The sequence below is a fragment of the Schistocerca americana genome, chromosome 5 (assembly GCF_021461395.2).
Source record: "Schistocerca americana isolate TAMUIC-IGC-003095 chromosome 5, iqSchAmer2.1, whole genome shotgun sequence".
NCBI lineage: Eukaryota > Metazoa > Arthropoda > Insecta > Orthoptera > Acrididae > Schistocerca > Schistocerca americana.
This window is the reverse complement of record NC_060123.1, coordinates 655,810,401-655,830,181: the sequence shown is the minus strand read 5'-3', so window position 1 is coordinate 655,830,181 and position 19,781 is coordinate 655,810,401. Positions and strand designations below refer to the sequence as shown.

The following is a 19,781-nucleotide window of genomic DNA, read 5'->3' as shown; positions in this document are numbered from 1 at the left end:
GAAGTGAAACCCTTCCATTTCAATGCTGGGCCATCAACAAGTGTGAGCGTGCGAACCATTCAACGAGACATCGTCGACAAGGGTTTTCGGAGCTGAAGGCCCACTCGTGTACCCTTGATGACTGCACGACACTGACTTTGAACTGTCGATGACTGGAAACATGTTGTCTGGTCGGATGAATGGGCAGAATTGCTACAGAATGTCTCCAGGAACACTCTTCTCAGTTTAAACACTTCCGCTCACCACCAGACTCCCCAGACATGAGCTTCATTTAGCAAATCTGGGATGTCTTGCAACGTGCTGTTCAGCAGAGATCTCCACCCCCTCGTAGTTTTACGGATTTATGGACAGCCCAGCACGATTCATGGTGTCACCCAGTCAGTCAGGCAGTAGTAGCCGACCGAGACAGACGCAGCAACAGGGAATTAACGGCTTTTGTGACATTTACGAGTTCCTACCCAGGAGCTAATTTTATTACATCGTCTGTGTGATTTAACAGTTTAGTTTCTTGAGTTTCTGTGTGTAAATTTGATATCTAATTGCTACTGCTCTCGCGTTTTCGTTTGCGTCGGAAAGTAGACCAATTTTGTGACATATTACAAGTTCCTAATTAGGGGCGAATTATTTAGTTTCACCTGAGTGCTTCGGTAGTTAGGTTTTTGAATGTCTGCGTATTATTAGACACAGTTCCTGTGTTTTCGCCAGGTCTACAGTAGAGTTGCGCAGCACATGTCGATAGTCCATTTATCTGCATAGTTTAGTTTTCCACGGTCCTTAGTATGGACAGGGACTGCGATTGTTGTGCGCAGATGCGACCCGAGTTGGTGGCACTTCGCTGTCAGCTTCAGGCTGTGATGACTTCGGTTAAACAGCTTGAGACTGCAGTGCATGGGCACCACTGTTGTGGGCCGACCGTGGGGATCGAACGGACGTGCAGCACGTCCGAGTCCTACGAGCGGTCCTCGCCGGTGGCCAACTCAGTTACTGCTCGCACTGAGGCTGATCCCTCACCTGTGGTCGAGTGGGAGGTCGCCCTGGGGCGAAGCAGGCGGAGAAAGACTTCCCAGGCGGCCGCACGTAAGGCCTGCCTAGTTCGTCTGACAAACAGGTTCCAGGTGCTGTCTGTGGCTGACGCTGTCGCTGAGCCAGATGCTATCACCTGTCCTGTTTCAGAGGAAACCACTCAGTCTGCAAGGTCCGGGCAATCACAGAGGGTGGGATTATTGGTAATTGGGAGCTCCAACCTTAGGCGCGTTATGGAGCCCTTTAGGAACTTGGCTGACAAGAAGGGTAAGAAAATCAATGTGTACTCTGTGTGCATACCGGGTGGAGTCATTCTAGATGTGGAAAGGGTCCTCCCAGATACCATGAAGAGCACAGGGTACTGCCAACTGCAGGTGGTTGCCCACGTCGGAACCAATGATGTGTGTCACTTTGGATCAGAAGAGATTCTCTCTGGTTTCGAGCGGCTAACATAAGTGGTAAAGGCTGCCAGTCTTGCTTGCAAGATGAAAGTAGAGCTGACCATTTGCAGCGTAGCCAACAGGACCGATTGCAGACCTCTGGTACAGAGCCGAGTGTAGGGTCTGAATCAGAGACTCAGGCGGTTCTGTGACCACGTAGGCTGCAGAATCCTCGACTTGCGCCAAAGGGTGGTTGGGTTTCGGGTCCCGCTGTACAGGTCAGGTGTCCACTATTCACAGGAGGCGGCTACACGGGTAGCAGGGGCTGTGTGGTGCGGACTGGGCAGTTTTTTAGGTTAGAGGGTCTTGGGAAAACACAAGAAGGACTTCAGTCACAAAGGGTGCAGGCTGAACACAGGAGGAACGTAGATGCAGGAACCATTGGTACAGCAGTTGTAAATTGTCGTAGCTGTGTTGGGAAGGTACGAGAGCTCCAATCACTAACAGAAAGCACTGATGCTCAAATCGTTATAGGCACTGAAAGCTGGCTAAATCCGGATTTAAGCTCACCTGAAATTTTTGCGAAGAACCTAACGGTGTTCCGAAAGGATAGGCTAAACACGGTTGGCGGTGGCGTGTTTGTTGCTGTCAGAAATAGTTTAACTTGTCGCGAAATTGAAGTAGATACATCCTGTGAATTAGTATGGGCAGGTGTCATTGTTGGCAACCAGAATAAAATAATACACCCCTGGAAATGAAAAAAAGAACACATTGACACCGGTGTGTCAGACCCACCATACTTGCTCCGGACACTGCGAGAGGGCTGTACAAGCAATGATCACACGCACGGCACAGCGGACACACCAGGAACCGCGGTGTTGGCCGTCGAATGGCGCTAGCTGCGCAGCATTTGTGCACCGCCGCCGTCAGTGTCAGCCAGTTTGCCGTGGCATACGGAGCTCCATCGCAGTCTTTAACACTGGTAGCATGCCGCGACAGCGTGGACGTGAACCGTATGTGCAGTTGACGGACTTTGAGCGAGGGCGTATAGTGGGCATGCGGGAGGCCGGGTGGGCGTACCGCCGAATTGCTCAACACGTGGGGCGTGAGGTCTCCACAGTACATCGATGTTGTCGCCAGTGGTCGGCAGAGGGTGCACGTGCCCGTCGACCTGGGACCGGACCGCAGCGACGCACGGATGCACGCCAAGACCGTAGGATCCTACGCAGTGCCGTAGGGGACCGCACCGCCACTTCCCAGCAAATTAGGGACACTGTTGCTCCTGGGGTATCGGCGAGGACCATTCGCAACCGTCTCCATGAAGCTGGGCTACGGTCCCGCACACCGTTAGGCCGTCTTCCGCTCACGCCCCAACATCGTGCAGCCCGCCTCCAGTGGTGTCGCGACAGGCGTGAATGGAGGGACGAATGGAGACGTGTCGTCTTCAGCGATGAGAGTCGCTTCTGCCTTGGTGCCAATGATGGTCGTATGCGTGTTTGGCGCCGTGCAGGTGAGCGCCACAATCAGGACTGCATACGATCGAGGCACACAGGGCCAACACCCGGCATCACGGTGTGGGGAGCGATCTCCTACACTGGCCGTACACCACTGGTGATCGTCGAGGGGACACCGAATAGTGCACGGTACATCCAAACCGTCATCGAACCCATCGTTCTACCATTCCTAGACCGGCAAGGGAACTTGCTGTTCCAACAGGACAAGGCACGTCCGCATGTATCCCGTGCCACCCAACGTGCTCTAGAAGGTGTAAGTCAACTACCCTGGCCAGCAAGATCTCCGGATCTGTCCCCCATTGAGCATGTTTGGGACTGGATGAAGCGTCGTCTCACGCGGTCTGCACGTCCAGCACGATCGCTGGTCCAACTGAGGCGCCAGGTGGAAATGGCATGGCAAGCCGTTCCACAGGACTACATCCAGCATCTCTACGATCGTCTCCATGGGAGAATAGCAGCCTGCATTGCTGCGAAAGGTGGATATACACTGTACTAGTGCCGACATTGTGCATGCTCTGTTGCCTGTGTCTATGTGCCTGTGGTTCTGTCAGTGTGATCATGTGATGTATCTGACCCCAGGAATGTGTCAATAAAGTTTCCCCTTCCTGGGACAATGAATTCACGGTGTTCTTATTTCAATTTCCAGGAGTGTAATTGGATCCTTTTACCGACCTCCTAATTCAGATGATACAGTTGCTGAAAGGTTCAAAGAAAACTTGAGTTTGATTTCAAACACGTAACCCACGCATACGATAATAGTTAGTGCTGACTTTAATTTACCCTCGATATGTTGGCGAAAATGCATGTTTAATTCCGGAGGTACGCATAAAATATCATCCGAAATTGTGCTAAACGCATTCTCTGAAAATTTCGAGCAGTTAGTTCATGAGCCCACGCGAATAGTAAACGGTTGTGAAAACACACTTGACCTCTTAGCAACAAATAATCCTGAGTTAATAACCAACATCAAAACCTATTCAGGGATTAGTGAACACAGGGTTGTCGCAGCGAGATTTAATATTGTAATCTCCAAATCCTCGAAAAATAAGCGAAAAATATACCTATTCAAAAAAGCTGATAAAAATTCACTGGACGCCTTCCTAACAGACAATCTAAACTCATTCCAAATTAACAATATAAGTGTAGACCAGATGTGGCTTGAATTCAAAGAAATAGTATCGGCAGCAATTGACAGATTTATACCAAATAAATTAACAAACGACGGAGCTGATCCTCCTTGGTACACAAAACGGGTTACAACACTGTTGCAGAAACACCGAAACAAACATGCCAAATTTAAACGGACGCAAAATCCAGAAGATTGGCGAACTTTAACAGAAGCTCTAAATTTAGCGCGGACGTCAATGCGAGATGCTTATAACAGTTTCCACAACGAAAATTTGTCTCGAAATCTGGCAGAAAATCCAAAGAGATTCTAGTCGCATGTGAAGTATGTTAGCTGCAAGAAACAGTCAATGCCTTCTCTGCGCGACAGCTATGGAGATACCATCGAAGACAGTGATGCCAAAGCAGAGTTACTAAACACAGCCTTCCGAAATTCCTTCACAAAAGAAGACAAAGTAAATATTCCAGAATTCGAAACCAGAACAGCTGCCAACATTAGTAACGTAGAAGTAAATATCTTTGGAGTAGTGAAGCAGCTTAAGTCACTTAATAAAAGCAAGTCTTCCGGTCTAACTGTATACTAATTAGGTTCCTTTCGGAGTATGCTGAAGCATTAACTCCATACTTAACAAACATGTACAACAGTTCGGTCGACGAAAGACCCGTACCCAAAGAAAGTTGCACAGGTCACACCAATATTGAAAAAAGGTAGTTGGACTAATCCACTAAATTACAGGCCCTTATCGTTGGCGTCGATATGCAGCAGTGTTTTGGAACATATATTGTGTTCGAACATTATGAATTGCCTCAAACGAAATGGTCTATTGTCACACAGTCAACATTGGTTTAGAAAACGTCGTTCTTGTGAAACACAACTAGCTCGTTAGTCACATGAAGTGCTGAGTGCTATTGACAAGGGATTTCAGATCGATCCCGTATTTCTGGATTTCCAGAAGGCTTTTGACACTGTACCACACAAGCGGCTCGTAGTGAAATTGCGTGCTTGTGGAATATCGTCTCAGTTATGTGACTGGATTTGTGATTTCCTGTCAGAGAGGTCACAGTTCGTAGTAATTGACGGAAAGTCATCGAGTAAAACAGAAGTGATTTCTGGCGTTCCCCAAGGTAGTGTTACAGGCCCTTTGCTGCTCCTTATCTATATAAACGATTTGGGAGACAATCTGAGCAGCCGTCTTAGATTGTTTGTAGATGACGCTGTCGTTTATCGACTAATAAAGTCATCAGAAGATCAAAACAAACTGCAAAACGATTTAGAAAATGGTGTGAAACGTGGCAGTTGACCCTAAATAAGGAAAAGTGTGAGGTCATCCACATGAGTGCTGAAAGGTACTCGTTAAACTTCGATTACACGATAAAACAGTCTAATCTAAAAGCCGTAAATTCAACTAAATACCTAGGTTTTACAATTACTATCAACTTAAATTGGAAGTAACACATAGAAAATGTTGTGGGGAAGGCTAACGAAGGACTGAGTTTTATTGGCAGGACACTTAGAAAATGTAACAGATCTACTAACAGACTGCCTACACTACGCTTTTACGTCTTCTTTTAGAATACTGCTGCGCGGTGTGGAATCAGAACCACTGTCTACATCTGCATCATAGTCCGCAAGCCACCTGACGGTGTATGGTAGGGGGTCCTTCTGGTCTACTATCTGATCCCCTCTTCCCTGTTCAACTAGCGAATTGCGCGTGGGAAGAATGACTGTCGGTAAGCCTATGTATTCGCTCTAATTTCTCAGATTTTCTCCTTGTGATCATTCCGCGAGATGTTTGTGGGAGCAAGTAATATGTTATCCGACTCTTCCCGGAAAGATCTATGACAAAAGTTCAATAGTAAACCTCTCCACGGTGCACAACGACTCTCTTGTAGTGTCTACCACTGGAGCCGATTAAGCGATCCCATGACGAAACACACCGCTGTTCGTTGGATCTTCGCTCTCTTCTAACAGTCCTCCACATTACGAATCTCAGACAGGTGAAGAATACTAACCAATTGGTCCAATAAGCCCCTTGTAAGCTACATTCTCCGTGGATAAGTCACATTTTTTAAGAATATTCCTAGGAATCTCAGGCTGGCAAATGATTTTCCTACTATTTGCTCTATGTGGTCATTCCACTTAAGGTCGGTCTGGATAGTTACTCCGAGATCCTTTGTATCAATATAAAATCTTATCGAGATCCAGCTGAATATTTACGCTTTTTCTTTTTCAGACTGTACTTCGCTATGGATAATTACGTCATCTGTGAAAAGTCTGAGGTTACTATTAGTACTGTCTGCATCTTCGTTAATATTTAACTGGAACTGCAAGGGTTCCACGTCCGAAGTCGCTTCTGTAAAGGGTGATCAACAAGTTGCTGAGTGAGGGCGTTGCTGCAGCGTATATGCAACTTAGCGTGTCTCCGATGTGGGTATATCATCAACGACATGTAGACAAGGGATTAGCGTGGCATTTGTGCCTCCCGGTGTGCGTGCGGTAAATGCGACGCCGTGAACTAAGGCGACTTTATTACCAAACGCGTCCAAACAGGACCGGTGGACGTCCATCGACGGATGAAGAAATGTATGGATCAACATGTCTGTCGAAAATCACCGTTTTTGAATGGTGCGGGAAGGGGTGCTGCTTCTTCATGATAACGCGCGTCCTCATATCACAAATTTCGTGACGCAGAAGTTACGCCAACTCAAGTGGTATGCACTCGAGCACCCGCCCTATAGGCCTGATCTCTACTCGTACGATTATCAAGCGTTCGCTCCCTTACAAAAGGTCTTGAAGGGTCAATCGTTCCTGTAGGACGAGTATGTGCAGCAGGCATTTACGGACCTCGCGAGTGAGGGCATTTGCCTGCAGGGGACTAGCGACCGCTAGGAATTAAAATTATAGAGTCGCCACAACTCGTATGTAGCTTTTTCTTTATTTTACGTGTTTCACTCAACAAACGCGAGCATCTCCGGAATTACGTGCCCCGATGTTTATAGCGAGTGCGCCTTGGCCACGTAATTTCTGAAGCTGTTCACGTTGGTCGAGTGAAACATGTAAAAAAAGAAAACATTACGGTGGCAGTAGAGTTTTTATTTAAGTTACGAACTTCTTCGCGCAACAGGACGCAGTGTTTTACGTAACTGGTATCTTCAACCCGGTGCGTCGGTAGTGTGGTGTCACCGCCAGACACCACACTTGCTAGGTGGTAGTTTAAATCGGCCGCGGTCCCTTAGTACATGTCGGACCCGCGTGTCGCCACTGTGTGATCGCAGATCGAGCGCCACCACAAGGCAGGTCTCGAGATACGGAACAGCACTCGCCCCAGTTGGACGGGCGACATTGCTAGCGACTACACTGACGAAGCCTTTCTCTCATTTGCCGAGAGACAGTTAGAATAGCCTTCAGCTAAGTCTATGGCTACGACCTAGCAAGGCGCCATTAGCCTTACATAGTTTGATAGTTACCGTATGAAATGTCTCATCAAGAACGTTGTAAACCAATGACGGATTAAAAGTTAAGTATTCCCAAAGCAACGTACTTTTCTTTATAGCAATTCATTGAGCGTCCTGTTTCAGACTTCAAGATATTCTGCGTGAGCTTATAGCGTGCCTATCGGCCCCCTCAAAATAACACTGTGTCGGCACTTCTGTCGACACATCACATGGCGATGAGGATGGGATTAAAAGAGGATTTTGCGTTCGTATTGCTCTAATTTACTTGTGTCATGGCTTCGCCAGATGTACTGTCCGAATTTTATCGCTTGCAGAATCAGCAGATGCAGGCGTTATTGGATGCCCTTGGACAGCTCGTCCAGGGTCAATGTGCCATTCAAACCGATGCGGCAGCCGCCACTTCACCGCTACCGCAGCCACAACATGCAGTTGCACCGCCGTTTCGCTAGTTTGACCCAACCCAAGAGACATGGACTGAGTGGTCACGCCAGTTTGGATTTCATCTCGCCGCCTACAGAATTCAAGGTAACGAGCGGCAGCCTCATTTATTGTCGTGTGTAAGAGTGCAAATGTACCGTGTGATAGTGAAATTATTTACCCGACGCGACGTAGCAACTCTGTCCTACGAAGAAATTTTGTCGGCATTGGACGCCTATTTCAAAGAAACAGTTAATGTAGTTGCACAGAGGTATACTTTCTTTCGTACAAAACGTATGGCCGGTCAAACTAATAGGGAGTGGGTTGCACCACTGCAAGGCCTTACAAGGGATTGTGCTTTTGAGTGTAAATGTGGACTCCCTTATTCAGATACAATGGTACGTGATGCAATTGCACAGAACGTTTCTGATGTTCGCATACGGGAACAGATTTTGAAACTCGTTAATCCCTCTCTTCAGCAAGTGATAGACATATTAGATAGACAAGACACGCTTGACTTTCCTCAGGAATCTTTTGAAACTTCGCCAGCCGTGTGTAACATTAGCCGGCCTGCAGGGCGCGCTGCGCGGCCCGGTAAACTGCCCTCGCGCACGTCCACGCAGCTGCCGCCACGCTCTAAACCGGGTGTGCCGCGCCAGCACCCGAATGCAGTGAAATAATGCCCGCGGTGTGCTACTAGACATTCGCGTGAACATTGCCCGTCACGCCAAGCTATTTGCTTTTTCTGTAATAAGAAAGGACATGTTCAAAGTGTTTACCAGAAAAAGCTCAGATCAGACACTCTTAATCATTCCAGGCCCTTTGCTTCGCGCCGGAATCGAACCAAGGACACTCAGGCTCGTGGACCTTCGCCCATGGACATTCATGTAGTTAATTCCGCTTCGTCCAGTGCCACTTTCTCTAACTGTGAGTGTGTTCGTCCCACAAAAAGTGTGCGTCGATGTCGCCGGAAATCACGTCAATTAGCAAGTGATGCTGTGCCTGTATTGGTTCAAATTGCACGAGACAGTCGCTCTTGTCGTCAGCAGGACAATAAACTTTTTGTAGATTTGGACTTTAAGGGCAAGGTCATACCATTCCAGCTCGATACCGGAGCTGCAGTTTTATTGCTCAATCACGACACGTACAAACAACTGGGCAAACCTCCGTTGCGTGCTGCAACTGTTACGCTCACTACATATTCAGGACAGCAGATCCCTGTGTTAGGACAGTGCACTCTTCTTGCAACATACAAGGGACAAACAAAACTTGTGTCAATTTACGTTCTTCGTTCTTCTACTGCAGTGAACTTGTTTGGTTTAGATTTATTTCAGTTGTTTAACATGTCTATAGTCAATCAGGTCCTATCAGAGAATCAGACTGTGCCTTCAGACAGTGTTTCTAGTCTATGTGAAGAATTTGCAGACATTTTTGCACCGGGCTTACGTTGTGCTAAGAATTATGAAGCACATTTGGAACTGAAAGTCAACACGCAACCGAATTTTTTCAGAGCGCATCAGGTAGGATGATTGGCTCAATGCTCACGGGAATTTTTTCTTAATAGGCATAGCGATATTCTGTTGCACGGGAACGGAAACGTCTTATCGCCCCTCGTAACCGACTTGACGAAAATCCTGGTATACGTCGTAATATCGTGTCGGACCTCCTTTTCCCCGGCATAGTGCACCATCTCAACATTGCATGGACTCAACATCGACTTGAACCGTGCTGGCCACGGAGTCGATCTGAACTTGGATGACAGATACGGGTAGGTTGTTGCATTCTGCTTCTACTCTATACTAGAGCTAGTCGATCACGGGGCTGGCGTGTGCGGGCGTGCCAGTGGCTTGACAACCCACAATCGGATGGTATCAGTGGGTGAGATATCTGGAGAACGTGCTGGCCAGGGCAACAGTCGAACAGTCTCTGTTCAAGACAGTACGGAAAACATAAGCTCTTGCGTTATCTTGTTGAAAGATAACGTCGCAGAGACGTGGAATGAACGACTGCTGTTCACATTACGAGCTGCGGGAACCTGAGGCGATCGTGTTGTGTATCCAACGGCGTGCCCATACCAGCACGGCAGGGGGTTGGCTCGCATGACGGTGACGAATGGAACCTGGACATCGTCCTCCTCGTCGGTGCCTTGACATAAGGCTCTATCCATGGTGACGCAGTCCACAGAAACGGTAGCCATCTGAAAGTAGGACGAGCTGGCACTGGGGTGTCCGGTATTGTCACTGGGTACACCATTGTCGGCGTGTCTCTGCTGCCGCTTCAGGGAAAGCCGAAACAACAGTCTTCGTCGTGACTAGCCACGGCGCTCCAGAACTCGCCTCGCTTCCTGTGTTGATGCTAGGGCGATCAACATTTGATTCATTTTCCTCACAAGGGCCCAGCACCTGGCGTCAGAATGTGGAATACTACAGAGTACTCAACATGATCGTCTATGGTTCCTATATAGGCAGTGATTAGGACAGAAGCTGTTGCTTTTCTGACACAGGTCTCCGTGCTCTATCTTCGAGGGCTTCGTGACGTTATCTTTCAAAATGACAACGCAGAACAGCATTACGTCTTTGCTGACATAATCTACACTGAAGTCCGAATGAAACTGGTACAGGCATGCGTATTCAAATACAGAGATATCTAAACAGGCAGAATACGGCGCTGCGGTCGGCAACGCCTATATAAGACAACAAGTGTCTGGCGCAGTTATTAGATCGGCTACCGCTGCTACAATGGCAGATTATCGAGATTTAAGTGAGTTTGAACGTGATGTTATAGTTGCCGCACGAGCGATGGGACACAGCATCTACGAGGTAGCGATGATGTGGGGATTTTCTCGTACGACCATTTCACGAGTGTACAGTGAATAATGCGGTAAAATATCAAGTCTCCGCCATCGCTGCGGCCGGAAAAAGGTCGTGCAAGAACGGGACCAACGACGACTGAAGATAGTCGTTCAACGTGACGGAAGTGCAACCCTTCGGCAAACTGCTGCAGATTTCAATGCTGTGCCATCAACAAGTGTCAGCGTGCGAACCATTCAACGAAACTTCATCGATATGGGCTTTCGGAGCCGAAGACCCACTTGTGTACCCTTGACGACTCCACGACACAAAGCTTTACGTATCGCCTTGGCCCGTCGACACCGACATTGGACTGTTGACGACTGGGAACATGTTGCCTGGTCGGACTAGTCTCGTTTCAGATTCTATGGAGTGGATGGACTTGTACTGGTATGGAGACAAACGCATGAATGTATTGACCCCGCACGCCAACAGACTACTGTTCAAGCTGGTGGAGGCTCTGTAATGGTGTGGGGTGTGTGCAGGTGGAGTGGTATCGGACCCCTGAATAGATACGACTCTGATAGGTGACACGTATATCTGATCACCTGCATCCACTCATGTCCATTGCGCATTCCGACGGACTTGGACAATTCCAGCAGGCGAGCACGACATCCCACATGTCCAGAATTGCTACAGAGTGGCTCCGGGAACACTCTTCGGAATTTGAACACTTTCGCTGACCACCAGACACCCCAGACATGAAGATTATTGAGAAAATCTGGGATGCCTAGGAACGTGGTGTTCAGAAGAGATATCCACCCCCTCGTACTCTTACGGATTTGTGGACAAACCTGCTGGATTTATGACGTCAATTGCATCCAGCACTACTTCAGACATTAGTCGTGTTGCGGCACTTCTGCGTGCTCGCTGGGGCCTTACACGTTATTAGGCGGGTGTACGACTTCCTTTGGCTCTTCAGTGTATACGCTTGTGTGTTTTTTGCGGAAGTGTTACAAGTTACGGACACAGACAAACCGGTCCGTTGATATCATAACGTATTTTTGCATCACAGCTTTAGGTATTAAAGTTTCGCTAATATGCGATATTTATTTTCATCACTCTATTACAGGAAAACTTTTCGAGATGTGTCGGTCACGGAATTCCATCTGTCTATAGTATTTCACTGGGTTAATATTTATAACAGTCGTCACTGACAAAATTTATGGCAGATAGAGCCGTCCAACGAGGGAGGCGGGAGAGTAAAAAAAAGCTGCAATAATACAGGAGATTCGGGGAAACAGGGAGGGCTGCTCACTCTAATTGATACCTTCGTTGTTGCAAGGAAAGCCCATTCCTTGCCTCAACATATGTGGCGCGACCATACGATTCTTCACGGCAGAGCGAACAATATGTGTGTACTCTCGTGCGCTAGTCACGTGCGGCTGCTGAGATCCTGCATGGCAGTGGGTAAGGATCTCCTTGACCCATCGATTCCATTTTGTCGTTCGTGGGATACTGACCAGTGCGAGCAGTAGTATCTTCAAACCATAAACAGCAGTCGGTGGGGCACGAGCCTGACGTTGTAGAATTTCTGGATGTGCTGGTGGGCGTTTGTACCAGTTAAAACAGGCGTAACGTGATGTTCTCACAAGAGCCAACATGGAGATGCGGTTTTTGAATGAGAAATTCGCTCCGTATTCTTTCCTTATATACAGAAAGCCGATGACGTTACTCTTACCGACATTACGTACATATGCTGAAATGCTGCTCATTTGCATATCCAAGAATGTGGTACATTTCACGCTAATATGACTTTTGTTGCAGGCCGCCTTCACGATGTTGCAGTTTTAATGGCCACCAGTGCAGCTTTATTTGTGAGAACGGCGTTGTGGCGTGTGGGTGCAGGGAGGGAATAATTCTCAGGTCGCGAGCGCAGGTAAACGGGCAGGGAGCGGGCGGCGGCCGCGAGCGACCCCTGGGGCGGCGGCGCATGAGGCCAATCCGGCACGCGCCGAGGCACCCACCTGGCTAACAAGGCGGCGCCCGGCCCTGCCAAAGGAGAGCCTGCACTGCCCGCCTGCTGCCTGCCGCCTGCCGAGGCCGTTAGCAGCGGCCTGTACGCCGCCTGTGCAGCTACTGGCCTCTGTGGTTAAAGGGCAACGCTGAAGCTGTGGGATAGCGATATGTACATATACAGATGGCGGTAGTACCGCACCACAAGGTATGAAAGACCAGTGCATTGGAGGAGCTGTCATTTATACTCAGCTGATTCATGTCAAAAGGTTTCCGCACGACGGGAATTAACAAGTTTCATCTGAGAATGGTAGTTCGAGCTAGAGATATGGGATATTCCATTTCAGAAATCATTATGGGATTCAATATTCTGAGATCCACAGTGTCAAGAGCGTGTCGAGAATATCAAATACCAGCTACCACCTCTCACCAAGGACAAAGCAATGGCCGACAACCTTCACTTAACGAGCGAGAGCGGACAAGCAACACTTCGTGAAATGACGACAGAAGTCAATTTAGGACTACGACGAATGTATCCGTTAGGACAGTGCGGCGAAATTTCGCATTAATGGCCTATGGAAGCAGACGACAGACGCGAATACCTTTGCTAGCAGCACGACATTGCCTGCAGCGCCTCACCTTTGTGAGGATGGACCTCAGACGATCGGAAAACCGCTGTCTGATCAGATCTGCGCCGATTTCAATTGGTAAGAGCTGATGGTAGGTTTAGAGTGTGGTGCAAATCCCACGAAGCCATGAATCCAAGCTGTCAGCAAAGCACTGAGCAGGCTGGCGGTGGCTCCATAATGGTTTGGGCTGCGTTCACATGGAAAGAACTGAGTCCTCGTTATGTTTCTGCTTGAAGACCATTCGCAGCCATTCATGGACTCCGCGTTCCCAAACAACGATGGAATTTTTATAAATGGAAATGCGCCATGTCAACAATCCATAATTATTCGCGACTGTTTTGAAGACCATTCTGGACAGTTTGAGCGAATGATTTGGTCATCCAGGTAGCCCGACATGAATCCCATCGGACATTTATGCGATATGGTCGAGAGGTCAGTTCGTGGACAAAATCCTGCACCGGCCACACTTTCGCAATTTCTGTAGGGGATTTCCAGCGTCTTGCTCAGTCTATGCTATGGCCAGCTGCTGCACTACGCCGAGCAAAAGGATGTCCGACACCATATTGGGAGAGACCCTGTAATTTCTGTCACCTCATTATCACTGGTCAAAAGAATAAAAGGGTCACTTCCTCGAAACCCTGTAACTGTCCATTTCGGCGCTAAAACGTGCCTAGAACCGTCCTCTGTAGCGGTGGAAAAACGTGGCGCCCTGTGACGCCACACTTGGGCTCCGTGACGATTCAAACAGCGAGGTGTAGATGTGCAATAGAAAGGCCGGGGCTCAGAAGTTCATGTGAGGTGTAAGGTGTGTTAGTGGCGTCGCTTTGGCAGCAAATTTCATCACAATTCTGCCCACCGCCACACCACGTGTCGCACAATGGGAACGACGTCACAGCCCCTCTTGGTTCAAACAGCTCTAAGCACTATGGGACTTTACGCCGGAGGCCATCAATCCCCTAGACTTACAACTACTTAAACCTAAGGACATCACACACATCCATGCCCGAGGCAGGATTCGAACCTGCGACCGTAGCAGCAGCGCGGTTCCGGACTGAAGCGCTTAGAACCGCTCGGCCACAGCGGCCGGCCACAGCCCCTCTTGCCCACATTTCACCGCCCGTACGATGAAGGTCAGAACCGCGACGCCCAGCGTTGATATCACTCGTTTTTGTTATGGGTGGCCGAGGAAAACCTTTCAGGCGCACCGCTGCTCAGAATCGACATGAAAAGGCCTCAGGAGGTGGCACAAAGGGAGTCAAATCACCCCTTGAGGTCTTGATTATGCACATTCTCTCGCTTCCCACTCCCGGGTTCCCGGGTTCGATTCCCGGCGGGGTCAGGGATTTTCTCTGCCTCGTGATGGCTGGGTGTCGTGTGCTGTCCTTAGGTCAGTTAGGTTTGAGTAGTTCTAAGTTCTAGGGGACTGATGACCATAGATGTTCAGTCCCATAGTGCTCAGAGCCATTTGAACCATTTTATGCACATTCCTCCTTAGAATACTACAGCATGCAGTGCGACGTGCAACAAGACGGCATTCTTGAGAACCTTAGACACTGCTGACACCTCCCGGACAATTTACCCTTTCTATAAGGACATCGTGGGGCTGCCACTCCATTGGACATGATCTGATCCCTTTTAAATGTAACACGACCGCAATTTTTGCTGTGGTCTTTGGGGTGGAACCACTAGGGTCCTTTCAAAACCATTCGATGAAATGTGAACGTGATCTGAAACAGCAAAGAGTGTTTATGCTCTTCCATTTTCCCTGTTTCGTGCCCTCCTGTAGCGTGATCAACGGTCGGGGACGGGACGGGGATGGAGGGCTGCGTCGTACCATTACAGATGAAGGTTCTGCGTCCCAGTAGGCGAAAATAACGAGGTTTTAAACAGGTGTCCCTTTAATTCTTTTCTATAATGCGGCTGCACTGAATTCTGTCGTCTTTTCGTAAATCAAAAGATCGATTCTGACCATTCATTTGATTCTTAATGATTGTTAATCGACTGTTTCAGAAGAGAAGTTAGCAGCTTATCGTAGTCTAAAAATTTTCGCGGAACAGAAGTTGGTTCCGATCTGTACAACTAAATGGCTAAAATGGTTAACCAATTCCGCTTGCAGGTTGCCTATTTGACGGCTTCCAGGTGCAAAAATCTTGCTTTTCAGTGCGTCATACAATCATTGACCGAATTTAAAATTGTAAAATGCTATCACAATCTACTCATTAAGGGGTATAACCTTAAGCATAATTTAGAAGCTGTACGTCTTGAGACAGAGTAATTCATACAACGCTAATAACCCAAACTATACTGCCAAGTCACGTTACTATGACCAGCTCTCAAAATCCTGAATGACCACCTCTGGTAGCGCGGACAGCCATGAGACCTGCAGGAAGAGTGTCAGTGAGGTTCTGGAAGGGATGTGGAGCCACGCCGACTCCAATGCCGTGGCCAGCTGCCCTAGATTTGAGGCTGAGGGATCTACGGTGCAAACAGTCCGATCGAGGTGGTCCCGCAGATACTCGATTGGGCTTAAATCCGAGGAGTTTGGTGGCCAGTGGAGTACGGTAAACTCATTCTGGTGCTATTCGAACCACGCACGTACTCTGTGAGCTGCTTGAGATGTTGCATTGTCCTGTTGGTAGATGCCATCGTGGCGAGGAAAGACACTGGATGTAGGGGTGGACATGGTGTTCATCATTTGTGCCTTCCAGAATGGCGAGATCACCCAGGGAATACCACGAAAATATTTCATAGAACAAGATGCTCCCTCCTGCAGCCTTCTGACGATTCTTGAAGGGTGTTCGCTTTCAGACGTTTCGCGCCGCACACGCCAACGGCCATCCGTCCTGTGGAGCACGAAACGTCATCCATCTGGAAAGGACACCTGCCGCCACTCTGTGGACGTCCAGATGTCGTACTGGCCTGCAAATTCCAGCCTTCGTCACCGCTGGACAGCAGTCAGCATGGGTGCATGAGCCAGGCGCCTTGCTGTGCAGGACCTTACGCAGCAACGTTCGGGAAACGGTCGCTGAGGAGACACATTCAGCATCCCCTTGGTTCATCCGGGAGGTAAGTTGCACTCCTATTCGTCTGTACACAACTTCACAACATTCGTTCACCCTTGTGCACCATAGTGATGCACCACAGTTGCCTCGGCGCCAGTTTTGGATAGCGTTGTTTTGCCATCCACAGTATACTTTAATCACGGCGGCACGCGAGCAGTTTACAACGTTATCCGTTTGGAAAATGCTTCCACCCTTCGCCCGAAAGCCAATAATAATGCCCTTTTGGACGTCAGGTAAACCAATTCGCTTCCGCATTACGACAAAGACTGCGGTGTTTTCCTCGCCCGCTCCGACACGCTTCATACAGGGTGTTACAAAAAGGTGCGGCCAAACTTACAGGAAACATTCCTCACACACAAAGAAAGAAAATACGTTATGTGGACATGTGTCCGGAAACGCTTGCTTTCCATGTTAGAGCTCATTTTATTACTTCTCTTCAAATCACATTAATCATGGAATGGAAACACACAGCAACAGAATGTACCAGCGTGACTTCAAACATTTTGTTACAAGAAATGTTCAAAATGTCCTCCGTTAGCGAGGATACATGCATCCACCCTCAGTCGCATGGAATCCCTGATGCGCTGATGCAGCCCTGGAGAATGGCGTATTGTATCACAGCCGTTCACAATGCGAGCACGAAGAGTCTGTCTGTACATTTGCTACCGGGGTTGCGTAGACAAGAGCTTTCAAATGTCCCCATAAATGAAAGTCGAGAGGGTTGAGGTCAGGAGAGCGTGGAGGCCATGGAGTTGGTCCGACTCTACCAATCCATCGGTCACCGAATCTGTTGTTGAGAAGCGTACGAACACTTCGACTGAAATGTGCAGGAGCTCCATCGTGCATGAACCACATGTTGTGTCGTACTTGTAAAGGCACGTGTTCTAGCAGCACAGGTAGAGTATCCCGTATGAAATCATGATAACGTGCTCCATTGAGCGTAGGTGGAAGAACATGGTGCCCAATCAATATGTGCTTGATGCTAGTACTGTAGAGCAATGAGTCGCATGTCAACACAAGCACCGAAGTCAACATTACCTTCCTTCAATTGGGCCAACTGGCGGTGAATCGAGGAAGTACAATACATACTGACGAAACTAAAATGAGTTCTGACATCGAAATTAAGCGTTTTCGGACACATGTCCACATAACGTATTTTCTTTCTTTGTGTGTGAGGAATGTTTCCTGAAAGTTTGGCCGTACCTTTTTGTAACACCCTGTATACACTCCACTGCTAGTGCTGCCGCCTGTAGTCTGTGTGTGGTTATTTCACGTTGATGCCGAGCATAGATGGTGATCACGTTAATGTCACTGCACGGTGAATATTCATCCAATGTTTGACAATGACAGCACTTCCGACATTCAACAAACTTTACACAGATTTGGTGTCTAAAGTGTTCAAACTAAGCTGAAGAACCTACTAAATGATATCGCGAAAATATCTCTTTTTGAAGCTGTAAAAGTTATTATTCACGTTATAGAACTTCAGAAACGAGAATATCTACTTTCAGCATTTTGAATTTTCACGCATGGCAGTTACATTCTTTGAAGACACCGTTGTAGGGAGGTCACTGATGTAACGTAACAGACACTTCTGGCTGCTACATAAAATTGCTTGAAAGTATTCGTTGTCACAATGAAATTTTCACTCTGCAGCGGAGTGTGCGCTGATATGAAACTTCTTGGCCGATTAAAACTGTATGCCGGATCGAGACTCGAACTCGGAACCTTCGCCTTTCGTGGGCAAGTGCTCTACCGTCTGAGCTACCGAAGCACGACTCACGACCCGTCCTCACAGCTTTATTTCCACCAGTACCTCGTCTCCTACTTTCCACACTTTAAATCTGCCAGGAAGTTTCTTATCACCGCACACTCCGCTGCAGAGTAAAAATCTCATTCTGGAAACATCCCCCAGGCTGTGCGAAAACCATGTCTCCGCAATATCCTTTCTTCCAAGAGTGCTAGTTCTGCAAGGTTCGCAGGAGAGCTTCTGTGAAGTTTGGAAGGTAGGAGATGAGGTACTAGTGGAATAAAAGCTGTGAGAATGGGTCGTGAGTCGTGCTTGGGTAACTCAGATGGTTGAGCACTTGCCCGCGAAAGGCAAACGTCTCGAGTTCCAGTGTCGGTCCGGCACACAGTTTTGATCTGTCAGGAAGTTTCACTATGCTTTCTTTCCATAACTATATTTTTGCTCGTACTTAGCTGATCAGCTTCCGTTAACCAATTTTCGTATTTGGTTTCTCTGTTAGAAACTACCCCGCCGTTACTAACATGTATTGGAAGTCAGAACCATCTCATATTCGCAGTGACATAATACGCTTTTTGCATATATTCAGGAACGATATTTAGGTTTATTAATCTATTCATTATTTTAGGTTTATTAATTTATTCATCAACATGAACCCTGACAGCTTGCATAAAAGAACAACGTATGAAAAAAGAACAGCTATATTGTACCGATGATATGAGTTTACGTTCTACTGTGGATGCTGGATATATTAGATATTGGGTATTACGTTCTCGAAGGTATTATGTTGTCGAATATGAGTTAAAGGACTATAGCTTATCTAAATATTCGCTCGCTGTTACGAGAAGCAGAATGCAAACAGACTCATTGCCTGGTATCTGGGGTTAATTTTACAAATGAATGGTTCAAATGGCTCTGAGCACTATGCGACTTAACTTCTGAGGTCATCAGTCGCCTAGAACCTAGAACTAATTAAAGCTAACTAACCTAAGGACATCACACACATCCATGCCCGAGGCAGGATTCGAACCTGCGACCGTAGCGGTCACTCGGTTCCAGACTGAAGCGCCTTTAACAGCACGGCCACACCGGCCGGCGTTAATTTTACACTGACACCTCCATAAAAATATGGAAGGCCTTATAACAAAATCGCAGGCATTGGCAAAGAAGTTCGTACGCCTCTTCCAGAACGGCGGATTAAGGCTATATAAGAGGGAGGTACTATCACAAATGCTACGTGTCAGCACCGTTTGGGACCTAACGAGTAAAAATACAGCCCAAGTAATAGTGGTAGTTCAGAATAAATGTTTACGATAGATTTTGAGGGGAAACCTGTATTCGGGAGTAACAGACTTACACCACAACCCTCGCCTGGACATGCTGGACATAGTACTACATACACGGCAGTAACTCAACACAACAGGATCGACCAGGTCCGAGGCCCCGTACGACAACTGAAACAATTACAACAGCAAATCCACCCCCGTAGCATAACCATAAAGAGCCAAAGGTGTTAGCTCCAATGCCGTAAAATGAATCTTCTAGAACAAAACGGTCGGCTCCTCCAACCCTCCTCGCAATTCCTGTCTTACTCATTCACAAGAAGTGAAGGTCGCCCGAAGG

The 19,781-nt window shown here is 47.8% G+C and overlaps 1 protein-coding gene across 1 annotated transcript in view; it reads right to left on the bottom strand.

Annotated features, from left to right (window-relative positions):
- The window catches only part of LOC124616612 (formin-like protein 5), a 120,447-nt gene that overhangs the window by 9,595 nt on the left and 91,071 nt on the right, over positions 1 to 19,781 (bottom strand). Inside the window, exon 3 of the mRNA XM_047144935.1 lies at positions 12,566 to 12,850. Coding sequence (XP_047000891.1) covers positions 12,566 to 12,850 — 285 coding nt within the window. The remainder of the gene's footprint in view (positions 1 to 12,565; positions 12,851 to 19,781) is intronic.